Source organism: Teleopsis dalmanni, chromosome 2, assembly GCF_002237135.1.
Source record: "Teleopsis dalmanni isolate 2A chromosome 2, ASM223713v2, whole genome shotgun sequence".
Lineage (NCBI taxonomy): Eukaryota > Metazoa > Arthropoda > Insecta > Diptera > Diopsidae > Teleopsis > Teleopsis dalmanni.
The window spans coordinates 30,156,895-30,178,111 of NC_051847.1; the positions used below are offsets into that span (position 1 = coordinate 30,156,895).

At 30.0% G+C, this 21,217-nt stretch overlaps 2 protein-coding genes across 2 annotated transcripts in view; both read left to right on the forward strand.

Annotated features, from left to right (window-relative positions):
• The window catches only part of LOC119680229 (sine oculis-binding protein homolog), a 45,303-nt gene that overhangs the window by 18,857 nt on the left and 5,229 nt on the right, over positions 1-21,217 (forward strand). The window contains exon 2 of the mRNA XM_038092942.1: positions 19,040-19,535. Within this exon, the coding sequence (XP_037948870.1) occupies positions 19,040-19,535 (496 nt within the window). The remainder of the gene's footprint in view (positions 1-19,039; positions 19,536-21,217) is intronic.
• On the forward strand, positions 13,455-16,733 carry LOC119681752. The gene is made up of 5 exons (XM_038095025.1): positions 13,455-13,484; positions 13,565-13,717; positions 13,788-13,952; positions 14,024-14,141; positions 16,615-16,733. The coding sequence occupies exons 1-5, from the start codon at positions 13,455-13,457 to the stop codon at positions 16,731-16,733; spliced, it is 585 nt and encodes a 194-aa protein (XP_037950953.1).

The following is a 21,217-nucleotide window of genomic DNA, read 5'->3' on the forward strand; positions in this document are numbered from 1 at the left end:
ATCGTCAATTATTCAACATCAGTGGTCTTATGATATATTCGAATGTCTAAATTAATTTATAGTCAGTATATAATTTGTTTGGACTGCAGGCTTAGAAGTCTCAGGCTTAGAACTCGTGCCTGTTATATTAGAGTCGATGATTAATCTTGTTGTTCCACAAGTAGCCAGGCTTAAAAGTGCCAGACTTAGAACTCGTGTCTTTCATATTAGAAACGATGACTAATCGTGTTGTCCCACAAGTAGTCAAGGCTGTACAAACTTTCCGTGCTCAAGATTGTATAGTTTAGTTTAGAGTATAATTATATAGAATCCAGTATCCTCCGATTGTTTTTGAATCATATGCTGGGTAATACGCCGCCTTAAGCGAGACTCATCTTTTGCATCTAAAGGTTTAAAACGAAACCGTCGAACTATTTTCTTTCAGTTAAGTACTGTGATCATAAATGACATAAACCTAGGAAATCTCTGAGCTTCATTTTTTTTCTTAACACAAATTTTTAATAATCAGATACTAAAAAATAAAAAGAAATAATGTACAGAAGTAGTTTACGAAATCATAATTATTGGATTCAAAAGGTAAGCGAGTAGAAAAACGCCGAATACTTTTTGTCCAACCCTATATAAACATTTAATCCTCCTGACAGTCGTTACAATTTATTGTTCTTTTCTAATGTTAAGATATTTGTTTGCAAATAAATTTGTGATATTATTGTATATTACTGAACTATTGAAAAAGTTAAAAATTTGTATCTTAAAACAATTAAAATTGAAAAAAATCCTGTGTGAATTCGTATCAAATTTGTCCAGAACGTTAGTAACCACGACTCCATAGCACGTAACGATGGCAAAAATGCAGTAAATAAATTAAAATAAAAAAATTTTTTTTTAAATAATTAAATAGGATATTTTTGATTTCAGTTCTCGTTTCTCGTAATACAATATTTTAAATTTATATGTATTAATGAGACTGCAACTTGAGCTATTTTAAATGGCATTGAATAGTATCTGCAATACCCGTGTGCAGAGTCGTATTGTAATTATGAGTTATGAAGGTATAAAGGCATGAAGGCATGAGGCATGAAGGTGTATGGGTAAAGCGGAAGGGCTCGTATTGAGGTGACGTTCTATACTGAGCGTGTATGTAGAGAGTTCGTAATTTAATCTGCTAAATTTGATAAGTTTTTTATATAAGATCCAATTACAATTTGCTGTTTTTTAATTTTATAAATTTTCATTTGCTTTGATTTTCAAAAAACTTCATTCGTTCGGTGTGAGATAAAGTACTATTTCCTTTTTGGTGGGCATGTGTGCGTATTAAAGACAGTTCCATATAGTAAATGACACAGAAATAACTCAAGGGTTTAATTGTAGTTCTTAAATTAAAACTGATGATAAGATACTGGTCAGTAAGTCTTATAATAATTGAAAAGGAAGTTGATTGTCATGTGGGGAGGATTTTTGAAATGAGTTATTTTTAAAGGTTATAAATTTTAATTATTAATTTTAAATTTATTTTTCAGTTGTACAATTATTTTTAATAATATGTATATAGTACATATATGTACCTATAGTGTATAATGTTTACATACCTTGATGGGCTATACAGTGGCGTAACTACATTTTTTAGGCCTGTAAGCAAATTCTAACTAAGGGGCCCCTATCAACATACTAAGGGGCCCCTCTTTTTATACTCTTTACACGAAAAATGTGAAAAGGGTATATAAGGTTTGTCAAGATTTTCGTGACACATTAAAGGAAACGTCGGAAATACCATTAAGTATATATCAGTACAGTATATATATACTTTTTCAGTTCAAACTACTCTCTCAGTTTTTGAACTCTTCGAATGAAACTTTGCACACATACTTTTAGCCGACCCTATTCACCATTTGATTTGATTGAAATTGGACGTCTTGTAGCTGTGATATAAACTTAACAATCGGATATGAGGTTTCTCCGTTTTTAATAAAGGTGTTTAAATAGAATTTGGTGTATACAGTACTGATATTTGCAAAAGACAACGTACAAAATTATTTTCAAATGGGTTTAAATCTAGATATAGTATGTGTCTCCCGATTAAGATACATACTTTTCTTAGAAAAACTTTTTTATTTTATATTTAGGTTTAATATTTTATTTGAAGTACATACATATTATGTACTTTAAATTTAAAACTTACGTATCTTTTATAAAATGCAATATGAAGTTATTCCAACAAAAAACGTTTACAAACATTTATAGTGGGGCCCCCTAAATTCGGGGGCCCGAAAGCGTTGCTTCCAGTTGCTTCCCTGTAGTTACGCCACTGGGGCTATAGTAAACTATTCTTCGAAGTGGCAGGAAAACTAATCCTCTCTATTATCATTTAAAAATTTGTCTGTAAGATCAAAATGTGCCTACTTCATAACTGATGCTTGCTCCAAAACATAAATACCTATACAAATAATACATAAAATATTACTTTAAAAAAAATATATATAGAATGTTTCTTCTCCTCTTCAATCTGACGTTGGGAAGGCAATCCCAGACCCTGGTACTGTAAGAAAGGGAATTACCATGGATATCTACAGATATTCTACAGCTATTCAGGTATGAATCTGACATTTGAGTGCTTAGAAAAAAACACTCTGAATTTTATCCGCGCATGAGAGTAAAGTTCTGCGAAGAATTGTTAGCACCATAGGAAGGGCGATTTTAGAGAGATTGTATGTGATTTCAGCTCAAGGACTATGGTGTGAAGGCTCTGTAGCTCGCGTGAGTGATGAAGAACTTGTTCTAACATAATTTTGTGGCACATTTTATGGTAAGTAGTAGCGCGGCGGATTATGTGTGTGCTAGAAGAAAAGTGAAGATCACGACGCTCGGATCATAGGGGTGCCCAATTGGACAACATCGGTACATAATCTGTGTCGGTGGAGAGAATTGTTGAATGAGGCTAAGGTCGAACCATGATGATGATGATAATATTAAGAATATTACTCGTTTTTGAAATCAGTTGGTGCCGTATTGCGAGTGGTGTGTGGATAGTACAGCTTTTTAATGCCTTTAACCTTACAGAGTATCTATAACAATATATATTATTTAGAACATTACTCGTCTTCAAAACTAGTTGGTGCGAGCGATGTGTAGAGCACCATAGCTTTTAGTTGCCTCTACGCTTGGAGAGCATTTACAAATATATGCAATATTTAGAACATTATTCGTCTTTGAAACTATTTGACGTCTTTTTGGAATTAAGGATTTTGGCAAAGATCTTGAGTTGCATCCTCAAAAGTTTTAATTGATGCAAAAATTTGATCCATACAATATTTGTTTGTGCTATGATTTTGTGAATGACTATTTGAAGGTTTCATTTTTTTAGTATATATTTTGATCGGTTATTAGTTGAACTTCAATAGGGTTTGCTAAAATTCAATATTGCTGCATTTGCTTTAAGGAAAATCAAATGCTGTCTTATCTAATGATACGCACAGAAAAATATACCAATTGGTGTGACTTGATCATAATTCTTAAAATAATATGGAATAAGTAAGTTCCACTGTCAATAATTTACGATATCTAGCCATACGGAACAATTTCTCGTGTTCAAAAGTGTGCGAACAAGGGCTAGATTGTTTTTGCATTCAACAGGATGTTATCAGATGTAATACTTTCAGGATAACTATCGACTTATTAAAGCAGGAGTTTGATGACAAAGAATCTGTAAATACAGACTTCTTGTCGGGTTGCTATAGCATGTGATCTGACAACATTATAAACATTTTTGTTTTATGCGGGTGAGCTAGTATTGATTTTAACTAGAAACTAGAACAATATCATATTAAAAAAAGGATTTAGCCTGGTCAGCAAGATGACGTGATTTTTCCGGCTGAAAGAGGAAGTGGGGGAAGGGGGATTGGGGATTGGGGAGAGGGTGGTAAAAGGGTGAAGGGGTTGTGTGTGAGTGTTACCATTTAGTTTACAGCTTTTGTATTCACTAATCGGTTGTAAGAAAGCATTTGTGATTATTTTTTAATACTTGTAAGGCGTTATAAGACAAGCGAACGACACATCTCGCGGACTCGCGGACACATCTAGTAATCTCAGTAGTAGTAATCTAGTAATGATGACATAATTTTGTTTGTTTTCTTTCACTATTTAAAATATTTTAATAAAAATACTATAATATTATATTTTTATGCTATTTACTTCATATTTATTTCATATTTACTTTTATTTCTAAAATAGTTCCAACTTCTTATATAAACTTCTGTGTACTGTTGCCCTACTCAATGTACCTACTCAGTACTCTCTTCCAATTCTACTATTTATTTCCAAATAATTCTTAATGATTTCTGTTTATTATTTTTGCATTCAGTAAGTAACTTTATATAAATATTTTTAAAAAAGGTTAAAAATAAGAAAATTTTTAAATAAAATATAAAAAAAAACCTTAAGTAAAAAATTCCCTTCTTGCATTTTAAAAATTATTTCTTATTAATTTAAATTTTTAATAATTTTTTTTTTATTATTTTTGCAAATCTCACTTTACAAAAGCATATCAAATTCTTATTATAATGAATTGCACACTGTTAAAATCTGTTGGCAACATGGGCAACAAAATTAATAACAACAACAACACCAACAATACCAACCTAAAGATATATATCTAAATATCAGTATACAAATGTATAAATCTCTTGTAAAGTAAAAAAAAAAAAATTGAACTCATATGTGTATGTATGTATGTATATAGTAAATTTATCTTTATATACGTGTGTGTTTAATTTTATTTTTGTTTAGTACCAAATGTAAATATGCTTAAGAATGCAATATTCATAGCTAAGCAGCATTCAAAAGCATCTCAGAAAGAGTATCTGTATCTGTGGCTGTAGCTGTATCTGTATCTGTATCCGTATCTCTGAATAACTTTGTGTATGAGAAATGCATGTGGTAATTTGATATGGTTTTGGGTGCGATTGTGACCTAAGGAAACATACCAAAATTAATAAAAGCAAATGCATGAACAAACGTTCATATAAACATACAAGATTATGAGCAATTTTATAAGATATAAGTTTGTACACGTATGTGAACGGCCTGGCCTGATACATGCAAATCGAGTCTTTGGCAACATGTTTACAATTAAGAAATTTTAAATTCAAAAATTAAAAATAAGCTAAGCACAGTTGTGAATAATTTTATAAAGAAAAGATAGTTTAATATTGGAGTTACTTATGTGAGTCATGAAATGGGGGAAAATTACTTCAGTTATGATAATAACCTGAAGAGAGAAATATTAATTTCTAATTTCCTAAAAAATATTGTAAGAATAATTTTATTTTATTTACTAGGAAAAATAAATTTTCTATATAAATATTTTATTATTCTTAATTTTCAAATTTGATTTTTAATTATAAATGAGCTTCTCATCATGACCTTTTTCTTATTAAATTTTATAGTTTATTAAATTTCGAATACATTGGTTTATAAGTAGATACATATACATGTGTTTGTATATATTATTAACACTCATCATATGTACACATATATATATAGGGAAAATCTTCTTTGGGATATGTGATACGTATGCCTTAAAAGTTTAATCACAATTTCTAAATCAAATAAAGTGCAACACACGAAAAGGATATAAAATTACAAAGTAAATTTCCGAATGTGCAATTTATAATGAATTCGGATGCAGTAATAAATTACCAGATGCTCACATATACAGCAAATAAGTCGACGGTTTCTGTCTACTAAATCCCAAATATAAAAAAAAAACACTTCAGCAGAAATACATGCATATACACACTGGAATGAAACCCCACAAATGTTTAAGATATGAGATATGGGCAAAATTGGTTCTAATTTTGGTTCAAATTTAATAAAGTTTGGTAAAATTATATTAATATTTATATGTCTAACCCGAAAGTAAATATAAGATAATTAAACATCTTACAAACTTATAATATCAGACTAAATGTTCATATATCTAAACCAGAGCTGTCTAAAGTAGTTACCGCGGGCCATATGCGGTCTGCGGCATGTTTTTAATCTACTACTATTTAATATTTTATCTTTATGATCTCATAAACAAAATTATATCTCGATTTCATTATTTATTTTTTGTTATAAACCGTTTGAACTTGACTTGTCAGTGTACGTTTCAAGAATAGAAAAAACTGAGTACCACGGATCGGTGTTAGAAGAATATTTCTTCAAACCTAATGATTTAAAAACCCATTCGAATGTTAATTTGATATCAAGACAATGCATCTTCTCACATTATTCAAAAAAAAATTGCTGAGATCAGGACTTAATTCTCTATATTTGCAGGATTCATGTCCCATTGACAACTGATTATCCTACCATCTCAAACAATTTCTTCATGGAAACTGATTTTCTCTAAACAAATACTTAATAGTTGTCACAGAAGACTATTTAGTAAAAGTTTTGAAAACACCCATACATATATAGATGAGATCAATAAATTGAGGGATCGTTGAAATAAGAGAGAGGGAGGAGATTATATGAAAAATTATATACACTACAACAAAATATTTATATTTTAATTTTTGTTCCCACGACTTTATTGAAAAACCTTATGAGAGTTGCCATAAGTTAATTAGCAATTTCAGACTATATAATAAAGTTCGCAATTAATCAATCTTAACTATTAGCAGATTTTTGTATAGATTTTGTATGAATATTATACGACTAATGTATTGTCGTATATTTGTCGATAGTTTAAACAACTATAACTCTTACATTACTAAATACTACTTTTTATCATTGACCTATAAATCCATTTTCTTCTTTCCAGCACTGTATGTATTATTTCTTTACCATATTTTTGCTATAATTGTAGTTTTTTTTCCCTTTAATTTATTTTTCTTTATCAGTTCACTACAGAGAAGGGTTAAACATATGTAATTGATAATGTTAACATGCACATGGTTGCATTTACGTTGGTTAGTAAGTTAATACGTTTATGTGCAACACTGTTTCCACATTAACAAGAAATGAAATTCAAAGAACAACAAAAGTCAAAATTGTGAAATTAATACATTTTATTTATAATTTACTTAGCTTACAGAGTCCAATTTGTCTTAGTGATATTTCCAATTTAACATCGTGTTGTTGTTGTTGTTGTAAAGTTGGTGGTGATTATATTGCAAATAATGAATTGTTCCCTCTTGACGTAGGTGTTCTGATATATTATCCTTACGAAACGCAAGCATAATTTTGTATCCACTTTGTGACTATGAAATATATTAAATATCAAATTTTTGAAATCATTAATTGTTGAAACATGAAATTAATGGCAACACTCGTGGCCACCTACAAAGGAAATTTCAAATGTAATTTAGTTGAGTAGAAATAGATACATAGATGTGAATTAGGGTGGCAAGGAAAGTAGCATCATATTGTATTAAAGAATATATAATATTAATTGTTTATATTTGTCTTTCTTAATTTAAAATATTTAAGAGTAGATTTAATAAATAAATTATAATAACATATAAGATTGTTAACAAAAGCATACAATTTTTTCTCCATAAAAATAATAATCATTCCGGCAGATTATCGTATCGCTTGCATGGGTAACGAATAGGTATATGTCACTAATTTAGAATTTATTTACTTATATTATAATTAAATAAATATATAGTAATAAAAAATAAGTTTGCCAAAAAAACATATACATTTTTCTCTATAAGAATAATAATCATTCAGACATATTATCCAATTGATTATATGGGTAAAAAATACATGTCACGTATTTATAATATATATTTATGTTATAATTAAATAAAAAAATAATAATAAAATATAAGATTGCCACAAAAGCATATAAATTTTTGTCTATAAAAATATTAGTTATCTAGGCAGTTTATTCTATTACTAGACATTAAATAGATATCACGAATTTAGAATAATTTCTATCTCTTTTACAAAGATTATCATAATGATATTTTATTTAAAAATTTATAAAAATAAAACTTATAAAAATAAATTTTATAACAATAAAATTTGTATAAATTTTATAAATTTATAAAATTATTTCATTATAAACTTTGGCATTGCACGGTGTACCCACAATCATCCTCCTACCTAATCCTAATCGTAGGATTAAGATAATCGTTCATCGTTGACTCATCATTAGATAAACTGTAGGTTTTCATACTAACATGAATAATAAAAATCTAATCAAAAATTTTAATATAAATTTTATTGGTTATCCGACCTCATTCGATTCATCAAGGAAGATTAGTAGTTCCTTTAAATCTATCTATCTCTTTTGATTAATATTTTTGTCACTTTCAATTTTTCTCATTTTCACATAAGTTAGAAAAAGATAACTTACATTTCTTCAATTTACTTCTAATAAGTTTAGTAAAGTCAGCTATTAGAATGTCTATCGTATTTGGTGGTAATTAGCATTACAATTTAAAGTTAATTTGTTTTGAACTCCTACAAAATAGGAGTTAGAATATTTTCGCTTAAATCTTATTGTAGTTATAGAGCGATTTACATCTATTGTACAATTGAAGTACAAAATCTGAAAAGTGTGTTTTCGTTTGCCAAAACTCATCAAGGAAGAAATCTGATACTAAAGAATGCAGGTGTCGCTAACTTTGGTTGTTCTGGACATTGAGAGTGTAATAGAGACACTGGTTTACATTTAAAAGGTACACAATTAGAGTGTAATCATTCGTATTTTCATTCAATATGGAGTGTCATTTTTTAAACTTGTGCTAAGACCCAAAGAACAATAAAGATTTCTATAGACCTTATATATAGAAAAAGTTATATCCAAATATATAACTTTAAATGGTACTGAAGAATTTTTTCTAAAGAAGCAATTATCGCAGTATTATTTGATACATGTTTGGAGAACACAATGGTGTTAAGACTTCATATGACAGGTAACTACGTTAAACAACTGTGATAGATACTGTGAACAAGCCAGTAATAAGAATACCTAGAAATATTTTGTAATATGTGTAGTAAGCTCTCAGAACATTAAAATTTAACTCTAAACCAGCAGTTATTGCATTAAAAGTACTATTCTCTTTGTACTGTAAATCTAAAGCATCTCTTTTTTAAATTTAAAATAAATTGACTTTGTGTAACAGATGATATTACATGTATCAGAAACAATTCATTAATATTTATGACTTCTGAAATTCAAAACCAATTACTATAAGTTATTTACATACATATATATATGTAATATATATATAATAAATATATGTATGTGCCATGCTAAGACCGGCTTTTCTCTGTTATCTTCTTAAGTTTGTCAAGGCATATCGATTTCATATTTTTCTGTGTTCTATAGAAAATATATTATTAAGAAAAACAGTTATTGAATGAAATTAATTATAATTATTCATAAAATAAAATAATTTCCGCCAGTTAAGGCTAATTTAATAAAAGGCATATATATATATATATACATAAATATTAGAGATTATGTTATCAGCTAACACAGAAAATTAGAGTATGATATAGAGTATGATTATGATATATTTAATCATACACATTAGAGTAGAAGGATTCAGGCCGCCAGTGGAGCAAGGTAATGAGATCTCTATAGATCTCAATACTATATTCTTTTCGCAAAAGATTAGAAGTTCAAGTTTCGATAAAACGTTTCCAATTTAAGGTATTAAACCTGCAATGAATTGTGTTTTGTTAGTTATTAATCGATTTGTAAGTTTTAGTAAGATCAGTTAATATAGTGTTGTTTAGTGCGGAAGGCTTAAAACCACAGTGCTTCAAAAACACACGTATCAAGATAATGCGCTGGAATTTCTTTCGAAATTTCAAGAAATTTCCGCTGGCACCAATTGAAGTTATCTGTTTGGCATAACTTCTTCCTTGGCTGGAAGCGAGGCTCATCCTACCTCTGCTGCTCTTTGGGTCACAGCACCTGATGTGAGTACGCAACTCTGCTCCGAATGAAAGTAAAATACAATTATTCTTCTCGCTTAAGTTTAGGTCTTAACCACAGCTACCACGACACTGCTAACCTCAGTTAATCAGTACAGTCGGAGCTATCCTCCGTGGACATTCACTTGCTATTAATCACACTCCACACAGTGTCGGAATAGTGGCGGAAAATTTGGTCGGCTCTTACAACAGGCATGCTTTATCTCGGGAATATTCTAACCCCTTATCCATAGGACGCAGTAAAAGCAGTTATTTTTCATGTTATTTGTGGAGTTTCACCTCACCTTGTATGCTGTAGGTTTCAAGTCAATAATTTAATAGTTTTAAGTTAAGTTTAAGTGAATCAAATCAAATAGATGAAGAGGTAACAGCGCTGGTTGGCGATTGTACAAAATGTTGGAGTAACTCGTTATACTCTATGGGTGATGGAGGTCTGAACCTTCATCACCTCCTTCATCTGTGTGTATATCGAGATTTGACTGCCAAGAGATTTGACTGTGCTAGTTATATGTGAAAGCAAGACGATTGCATTAAAGTAAAAAATGTTCAATGTTGATTGTTGCATTATTTACAAATACATAAGATATATATACGTACTTATACATACTATATTTAGTTTATTAATTAAATAGAATAAAATGTCAATCTTATTTTTAAATTCAAAAATAAATTTAATACAATCAATCAATTCAGCTCCTTAAGTACTTGTCGGAATACGTTGTGGAAGGGTGAGGATATCTCGTGTTCGATGAGTCTGAGTAGGTAGCCTAAAATTGATACTTTTTCGAAATTTTCTTTCAACTTTTCTGCTCTTAGGTATAACATATCAAATAATTTACTTGATATTTTTTAATTATAAATATTTTCTGTTTTGTCTCTTTTTACGATTTTATTCTCGTATCTCATTCGGTGTTAACTTTAGCAAAGCATCAAAAAATCAGTAATTAAATGCCTGAACATAAATTAAACAGAAAAATAAAGTATAAAATGTAATGAATGGGAATTCTGAAATGAGTTTAAATGTTGCTGAAACATGATTACCTGAGAAAAACAAACACAGAGGCAAGCAGAGTATCAAACGCGCGACGTAAACGATACGAAACTGAGCCAGTGAGCCTATCAATGTCGAACCAACCAATGCGAAAATACCCGTGTTCAGAATATTTTGAAGGTTCCTCTAGACTCCAGCTCGGGCTCGGGCTTGGGCTCGAGCTCGAATTCAAATTTGAACTGAAAACTAAGTGACTGTAAAATGCAAGAGTTTGAGCGCAAAAAAGCAAAAAACATCAATAAAAATTAATGCAAATGACGAGGTCGTAACAAATCTGTAATCGATATCATCGATTTAATTTTCTAAGGTGACGGCAGTCTTTAAAATGGTGTGTAGTTGCTTTCTGTTTTTGTCTTTTTTTTTTTTTTGTAAGTTACGCATGCTTTTTCATTTTGAAGAATCGAATTGTTTAGAAAATTGCAAAAACAAAAACAAAACAAAAACACGAAAAAGTCATTACTGATGTCGTCTCTAGATAATCAAGATGGATGGGTATGACTAATTAAGAAACACATCTTTGGTATCATATTTCAAGGTAGATATAACTTATCCATTCTTGCTTTATCGGCTTAGGATTTTTTACCCTTCGCACTATTGTATATAGTGGTATAATTAGTTTGTCAAGCTATTTGTAACGTACTTACTCTATATATATGTATGTACAATATATATAGAGTAAGCTGTAATCTCCACATACGTATATAACGAGATTGTTTGATAAGTCGGTGATAACTGTGATGAATATATAGCTTCTAAAATAGTTTTGAAATTCTATTTTTTATGATCTGGCAATATTTAAGTTATGTGTAAATTATTTTCTTATAAGATTTTAATTTATTTTTCTCAAACACGTTTTAATTAATTGCAAAAACTAACTTTAGTCTAACTTTTCGTATATGAGACTTTTGCCTTTCGGGGAAATTGAACTTAGGTCTCAGTACAAATGGTGAGAGTTGCTCTCCTATAGAAGTACATATTGAAGTATGATTTTCTCTAGTATAATTACGTCGTGTTTACTTACAATGAATTTATCACTTCCACTCAGTGTTTGTGAAAATTTCAACGTAATATACACCAATATATGCCGAATATGGGAAAAGAGTGAAACAGTGTATTTCTACTGATGAACATGTCTGAAAAAACCCAAAAATAGTTCCTTTAGAAGAATTGCATATGACTTTTGTTCCTTAAAATCCATATGTCATAGACAATCTTGTGAAAAAAAGTAATGATAGATCCAAATTATGTGTTGCTTTTGGAACTCTTCAATGAGGAAATGAAGAGAAAGGGGTAGATATTGAATAAATCATACAAACAAAGCAAATTCTACCATCCCTCAAACAACTTATGTGATGCACGTCTGTTTGCATTTTGTGCACTCACTTTAACTTTTGTTCACGAAGTCTTTGAATAATTTCACTGCGAATAAAAACCATAAATCCAGATATTCGAAGACGTCGGATTTACTAAAAATCCGATTTTATTTTCAACTTCGAAGACTTCATTTACTATTCGATTAATCGGATTTTCGGAATACATTGTAAAACCGGATACTAACAACACTAGTCGGTATACAACTAGTGCTTTGTTACAAATGTCAAGACGTTGAAGAAAACCTATCGATCCAAATTAATCAGTTCTTCAGATTTATTTAGATAATATAACTACTATTGTCCATTTCTCCCAGTGGGGCAAAGGGCCTCAGTAATTCTTTAAAATTTGAATTTATTTGGTGCTTCTCTATATAGATGTCGTTGCATGATTATCGTTCTTCAGGTCTTCTGTTACCTTGTGGATTCCATATCAAATATTGGCTCTGGATTTAATTTCTCGGTTGTCTAAGCGTATGATCTATCCAATTTCTCATTTTTATTTCAGTTTGTGGTGCTTAGATAATAGATAGGAGAATAATAAAAGGATAATATCAACGATTTTTTATCATATCTTTTATATATCTTTAGAAAATTTTTTCATAATATAATTTATGAAGGTATTATGTTATTGGGAAATTTATGTATATATATATATGTATTCCCTATGCATTTTATATTCGCTTGATTGTTGAGTAATTAGACGGATATCGTATATGTAAAATAATGCATACATTATTATAAGTAATTATAATCTAATGGTTGAGATAATATAAAAATAATACAAACCATTAAAATATTTTAAATTGACACAGGAAGTCTGAATTTGGCAGCAAAACTTCAGATTTATTTTCATAGTCATAATAATTGTATCTGACGAATGAACAATATTGATTTCAGTTTAGATATCGTTTTTCACAATTAGTTTGTCTAATAAAGCTTATACTTTTATTAATTGCAAATAATCGAAAAAAAAATTGTATTAAATAAATCACGAAAAGAATAAAATGATTAAGTTTAATTAAGACTTAGCTTAGTTGATATAGCAGTGATCTTCAGTAATATTCGCAAGCGGATATATCTTTTCAAAAATGTATTTAGCAGGATTTTCACTAAAAAGAGTGATATTTTTTTTGTTATGTTTTGTTAAGGTAAAAACTTTTAAAATTATAAAAAAAAAGTTAAAACCTTTCTTTAATAGGTTTTTTCCTATATTGAATTTACTAATATTGTATGTAATAGCCTCGATAAAGATTATGTCAATTTCGATTATTGCTACTTGAAATCGGTGAATCGTTCTTACAAGTATTTATCCATAAAAGCGAAACTCTTAAAACCAGTCACAAATTTGAAGGTACGTTCAGTGTTATACATTTATTATAGTTTAGTGATCCAGATTGATATCATTAATATTAAAAACACAGATTCGTTATGCTTTTTTAAAAAGAGAAAATGGCTATAAACCATTTCTATACAATATAACATTTGATGGTTGTGGCTTTTTGAAATCGGCCAACAATCCAGTAACGAAATTCCTCTTTGACGCTTTTAAGGAATACACAAACATTAACCATTCCTGTCCATTTTATGTGGGTACCCATAAACTTAAGTTGGCTTACAATATATAGAAATAGAATATCATATTATGATCTTATTTTAGGATGATTTCACCCTGGAAAAACTTGATACAAAAACCTTAGCTGATAATTTATCACGATTGCCAGTTCCAGCTGGACAATATGGATCTTTAGCAACATGGTTTATCTCTAACGTTTCACGTGCAGAAATCAAATTTTACTTAAAAATATTCGAATGAATTATTTTTTCAATTGTGAGAATATTAATATATATTGTATTATACATACATATACTTGTTTTTTTTTATTGTGTTACAAAAATTATTAAAAAGTTAAAACCCCTAAAAAAATTAAAATGATATTATAATGACAACACAATATTGTTTTTACGTCTTTAACAATATTTTTTTTTGGTACTGCGAGTAAGAGAGTATCTTTAGATCGTTTTAATTCGTTTAACTTATATTTACTATATAGTCTTTATAAGGTTTCCGATGTGTCTTTCACAGTTTTACAAATATTTCGTCAAACCTATATGTGCTTTATCTTTGCGAAGCGATTTATAACTGGTCTTAGGCGTAAACCGTTTGGGGTTGTTAACTTTTTTTGTTTTTATTTATCTCGAAAATGGTTTCGTGTGAATTTATCACGTCCATATCCAATGTGCTGGCTGCCCCTTGAGCAGTTGTATTTGCAGGACTTTTCTGGTTACCCATGGAGTCATATATTCGTTTGGGTTCATTTTCAAGCCTAAACATCATTTGATTTTTATGCATGTGGTCGATGTTTGATGAGTGCAAAGACCGTAAATATAAAAACTCATTTGTATAGCGAGTCGTTTGATTCAAGTACAGACGCCCGTTCAAACTGCATTTAGCCTGGTGAAAAATGGTGATTGCGCTTAGCTTTATTGCTCCTACAAGATCTTACAGACAAAGATGGCCTTTACAATCGCTACACTACCGTCGACATCGCTGGAGATAACATCGCAACTATTAAGACCTCTCATTACGGCAATGTAACAGTCCCCGAGAATGTTCTATGTTTCACGGGGAGAAAAGGACTCCAGTAAGTGAGTAGGTAACTCTTATTGGAAATAGGCGTTTTCGGTACTTATTTATATTAAAATTCCTGTATAATCAAAAAAAGGTTTGTTAAATGTCTTAGGTAAATGGTACTTTCTTTTTTTGAATTCTTATGATCTCCTTGACGAAAAGGAAATAAAAACTAAATCTATATCTAAATATATTACTTTGTTACATTTATCAGAAAATTTTATGCACTACATTAAATTTATATTTTATATATACTTTATATTCTATATGTTAGTACTTTATATAACATATTAGAGTATACCTAAGTACAAAATAGAACCGCCTTGATTAAAAAGAAATAAGAACAGAATATATATCGATTACTATTTAAAATAATATTAAATCGTATTTCTCACTGTCTTGAAGATATCTTACAGAACTGTATTTACTATATCTACATTATATGTTATGTGTGTACGGTATAAAATCAGAATAGAATTGTTGTGATTCAAAACATGTAAAAATAGATTATATATATCAATTGCTTTATAAAATAAAATTCATTTGTATCCTTCACTGTGTTACAAGCATCTTAGGATTCTTTATCAGTTAATATATTATGTGTGTAGGGTATAAATGCAGAATAGAACTTGATAAAAACTAAATAAAAATAGTATATATATCAATTACCATATAAAAGAAAATTCATTGGTATTCTTTATTCATACGTATCTCAGAAACCTTTATGCACTATAATTACTTTATACGTTATGTGTGTAGGGTGTAGGTAGAGTATAGATCTTGATAGAAATAAAATAACAACAGAATGTATATCAGTTACTATATAAAATAAAATGCATATTCGGTGAAAATTATTATATATTATTTGTTACAAATGTATACGAAAACTGAGCTCATGTTCGCATAGAGTGTGTGTAGGGTATAATAACTGAATATATATATCATGTGTTGCATAAAACCAAATTCATGAAATAGTTTAGTTTTAAAGTTTCAGTTGCAAATACAATGAAATTTATAAACAAACATGATTATTGAATTCCAGTTAAATTCATATAACAAAATCTTTAGCAACTGCAGTCAAAAGTATCTGCAATTCTAAAGACTAAAAGTCAGTCATCACCAGACAGACGCTCATGTGCAACAATATGCAAATAATGCAACATATGAGCTTGCTTAATTGTTATGTGATATCATTGTTGTTGCAATATTTTCAAGTTGAGGTATTGAATTCACTGACATTAAATTGCATCTGCTTTTTGGTATTTCTTTTGATACCGGTACCTTGCTCCATTTGTGCGCTTTGACACTGACAGTGGTGCTGGCACTGACACTAGGTGGGTACGCGTGAGTAGGTATTTGGTAGAATGTATGGTAAGGCAGGCAGTATGATGTGTGGTGTGTTATGTTGCATTATGTGGTGCAATGTGGTGATATTACACGTTTTTGATAAAGCAGTCCATCAGGAACAAGTGCACGTCTGTGCCAACATAAAAGTATACAAGTGTACCCATAATAAATGTCTCCAATCGGCCAATCCAATCAAGTGTCATCAAAATTTGATACTCGTACCATTCACATAATGCATAATAAGTTCTTATCTTTGCTTTATTACTCACCAGATACACAGTACCGTGCACTTAGTTCGTATACTGATGGCGATGGCGATGGCGATGGCAGTGGTAGGTTTATAGAGGTACAGTGGGAAAAACACCACTGCAAACATTGTCACGAGAGTTGATATGTGCGAGCATTAACTTACGCCGATTTCAATTGCATTTCGGACGCGTGTGTGAGTCCAACAGTTCTCGTTGTATGGTCTTGGAGTTCTCCGGATGATTGGAGCTAAAGCTGAATTTATTTTTGTTGTGTTTACGAGTGTATAATTTTGGTATTCGTACAGTATCAAATATCGCACCTTGGTTCCTTTTTTATATATTTAAATTTAAATAAATCAGAAAAAGAAAACATATTGTTTGGATAATTTAAAAAAAAAGCTTCAAAATTTTAAATTTTATTTATGTGGATTATTGTGTTCTTCGGTCGCAGTTCGAAGGCGATTATTGTCTTGTTTTTGGTGCTCAAATTATTTATAAAAAAAGAACTAAGTCAGCATTCAAGGAAGTAAACCGATTCGATTTCTAAATAGTCAAGATTAGTAAAGTTTCAAGTTGTGAAGTTCCAATTATGAAGAATTTTAGTAACGATTGAGGAGGCTAAACAGTGTCGACTGGTAGCTTTGAGTGTCGATTGAAAAGGAAGAGTGGCACAAGTGTGCGTGTGTTTGTTCTGTGATGGTTTAAATTTTCGGTAGTTTCGGAGTGGAAATTTACTGTGTAGTGATCGGATGATACGTACAATATTTGATACATTTAGAAGATCGCTAAAATAACAAACAAAGATAAGAATAGAAAACTGTTTATAGTGCAATTCTAATGAAATTGTGAAACTAAAGTTGATATTATGAGATTTATTTAACAGCACCAAATTAATGGATGTGTTGAAGATCATTAATTTAATAAATAAAATTTAATTTTAGAAAAGATTTGTTATTTGCAATAACAATGTTTTTTAGTTGAAAAAAAAATATGAAAATTATTGTAAAATAAACCAATTTTATTTGGAATTATTATTCAAACAAACATGGATACTTTATATTTATTAATAATGATTTGATGATTATTCCTTTGGGTAACTTTAACTTCAAGATAAATTGATTTTTTTATAAAATGTACAAAATTTTAAATAACATGAATATTATTATAATATAAATAAAATAAATAACTAGATAAACAGCAATTGTAATATACATAATAACATAGAAACCAAATATGAGAAAGAAAGAAATTATGAGACTGGCTGAAAACAGGGATGATGTCATAAAAAATTCAAGGTTATATAGTTTAAGGTAGAAAGGGGGTGGGTGGTAAGGTTATGGAATTCAAATCAATAAAGAGTGACATGACAACTGGTCCAAGTTAGAGAGATCAAATTCTAGATTTCACTAGATGTACTTACACCCAATCTCATCTTGTTACAAAAAGTATGGTGTTATTTAAATAGGCGGTGTAAATCAATAGCAAACACCAAAGTAGTAATGACGAAATGGAACTAAAAATACGTTTGAAGTTAGACTAGTCGACATACAAAACAGATTGTCTTTTATATCCTTAACGATTGCCTAATGTTCTGCGATGATTGACCACCATGTTATAACTCTTGATATGATGTCATATCCTGGAAAAACGTATAACAAATTTAAGACGAATATTGTTTAGGGTTTAAGGAACTGGAAATGTGACAATAAAAACTAATTAAACACAAATGTTATTTACATAGAACCTTTGTAGCGTGGATCGATATGAAAGAAAAATGTGACAAGTATAAAAAAAATGTTTAACGAATTCAAAACAAATGTCGTATATATAGACCCACGGTTATATTCTCACACAGGTTTTACGTTATCTGATAATCATTATTTTTTGGAAAAATCATAACAAAACATTCATTCTATAAATAAAAGATATTAATTATCAGCATAATAAGATAAAGTATTTTGGGTATTAACTCACTAACTAAAGTAGTTTATCGATTGAGACTTATATATATATAACGATTATTTGCAAATCCAGGCACTTATGAATATGCATAAAATATATTGATAGTATAATGTAATACACTATAGAAATCTCGTATCAAACAGAATTATTATACGTTAAGAACTGATTAGCCATCTTAACTAGCTCACTACAAATGAAGAAAATGGTGACGACCCAGAATAATCCCATGAACTTTGATTGCTTTTAATCAAATATAGATTTCTTATAATATAAATATAGATCAATTTATAATTTTTAATCAATTAATAAGTTAGTAACTTGAAATATTTAAGGCTTTCGATTTTCAAATATTGAGTATATGTGAAAGGCATAGTCGCTTACTTGGGTCAAATAGTATTAATTGTGTTTCAAATTTTTTTAAATAAATTTTAATACTTCAAAATCAATTAAAATAATTCAATAATAACAATTTTCTCTCTAATTACAGGAATATGCTGAAAATACTATGAACGAATTGCTGGGTTGGTATGGTTTTGATGGAGTTGATCGAATGGATTTGACATCAAAAACATCCAAATTATTGCAGTCAGCTGCTGCTGCTGCATCCGCAAATGCAAATAGTAATATTAATCGCCAACAACAACAGCAACAACATCATCAACAACAACAATCACATCACATGGAAAAGAGACGTAGTCGAAATCGCACAAATGCGTTGCTTCAATTACAGCAACAAAATGAAAATGCTAGAAAAATATCCAATAACAACAACAACAACAACAAAAAATCACTATTAAACTGCAATAATTTTCGTGGTAATAATCGCGAAGCTGTGCTAAGAATGAGTGGTGCTACAGGTGCTAATAATCTGTTACTTGGTAATGAGAGTACAACATCAGATCATGACACGCGTAGTTCCAGAGATGATGACTCAAAAAGTCCACATTCAGCGGGAAAATCCACCATTTTGGAAGAGAAAATAGGTAAATAATATTAAAAATAATATTTATATATGATGTATAGGTAAAAAATTGAAATCCTATCTATCATTACCAAGTCTTTTCTCCATAAAATATGTCTCTATTGAATTCTATCTATCATTACCGAGTCTTTTCTCCATAAAGTATGTCTCTATTGAATTGTTTTTATATCATTTTATTAAGTGGTTTACAAATAGTTGGAGATTTTCTAAGAAGCTGTTTTGAAATAGTAAATTATTATTGTTAGAACTTCAAATAATTCTGCGTTTTATGGATGAAAATAGGGTTGATTTTTATATTGATAATACATCAGTAATAACTGAATTTATGTTACACTTTAATAATAATCAAACACAGAAGAAGAGATTAGAGGCTATTAAAGTTGGAAATACTACCTGTGTTTACTTGACATCAGTGACTCAGATCAGTATAGCTAATGTAGTGTAGATCAAAAGACAATTAAGCATATGCTCTAACCTGGGCTTGGTAGTCGATGATTGTGAAAGTGGAACTAGCAAAAACAGACTCTATATGAATACAAATTGAGAGACTACTCCGGTTTCTTCAAAAAATAACATGGCCTAATGATCATAAATAAATGGAGGTGTCAGTTAAACGGTGTAAGACGGTGTCACAATTCACAAATCACACTTCATGTTCTGTTTCAGCTTTCTTTAGCGACTGCATGGTGAGATAGTACTTCAACCAGAAACCTTGTGAGATTGTGATTCTATTTGGTGTTACTTTGGACACATTCCTTCTAGTGGTTTTTATAGTGGAATTTTTTCGAGTGATTGAGTTTTGTGATTATGTATCCTCTCATCAGAGCAAAGAATTGGTAAACTCTTATTAATTGACATTCGACTCCTATTAAATACTAATCTCTAAAGTGCCGCTCATACTTCTATTAGCCTCTCTGCTTAGAGCTTGGAATTTATTTTAGACTACCTTAGATGGATTAATAAATCCTTTAGCCTGTTTTCAATTTTTATAGTCTGTTCAGTGCTTTTACTATTGGGATCTCTTTCAGTTTCTGAGTTTTACTACCATGTGCTGTATAAAAAATTGTTGAGCTCTCATTAATTGACATGCAGCTAATTTGAATGTTTTTGATGTCATATCCATTTGATCAACTCCATCAAAATCATACCAACCCAGCAATTCGTTCATAGTATTTTCAGCATATTCCTGTAATATGAGAAAAAATCCATATCTCTCTTTTGTCTTGTGTCTTTTATGCCCATGGACCTAAATATTGGTCTTTAAAAAACAGTTGTTAAAAACCTAAAGACAGTTTCATTAACCTATCTGTTTAGTGTAAGAGTTGATGAATCTCTTGGACATTTTTTGACCTTTACATTTGATCTAGTAGTGTTCAAATTAGGTTTCCTCCCCATTTTTAAGTTTTATTTATTTATGTCCCTTTCGCTAGTGAGGTAGTCAGACTTTTTGTTATCTTCGTCGTTTTCATATCACGGGATCCCTAATAAGGTAACGAGTTCACTTTGTCTGCATTTATTTTCCCTCTGGGGGTTAGAATATTCCCGAGGTGAAGCATGACTGTCATACGAGACGACTAAAATCCCGGCGCTATTCTGAATGGTGAGATTTACTTGCAACACCCAAGCGAAAGTGTAAATCTGGTATCACGGAGGTCAGTACTCGCAACTTTGATTGTCCTGACC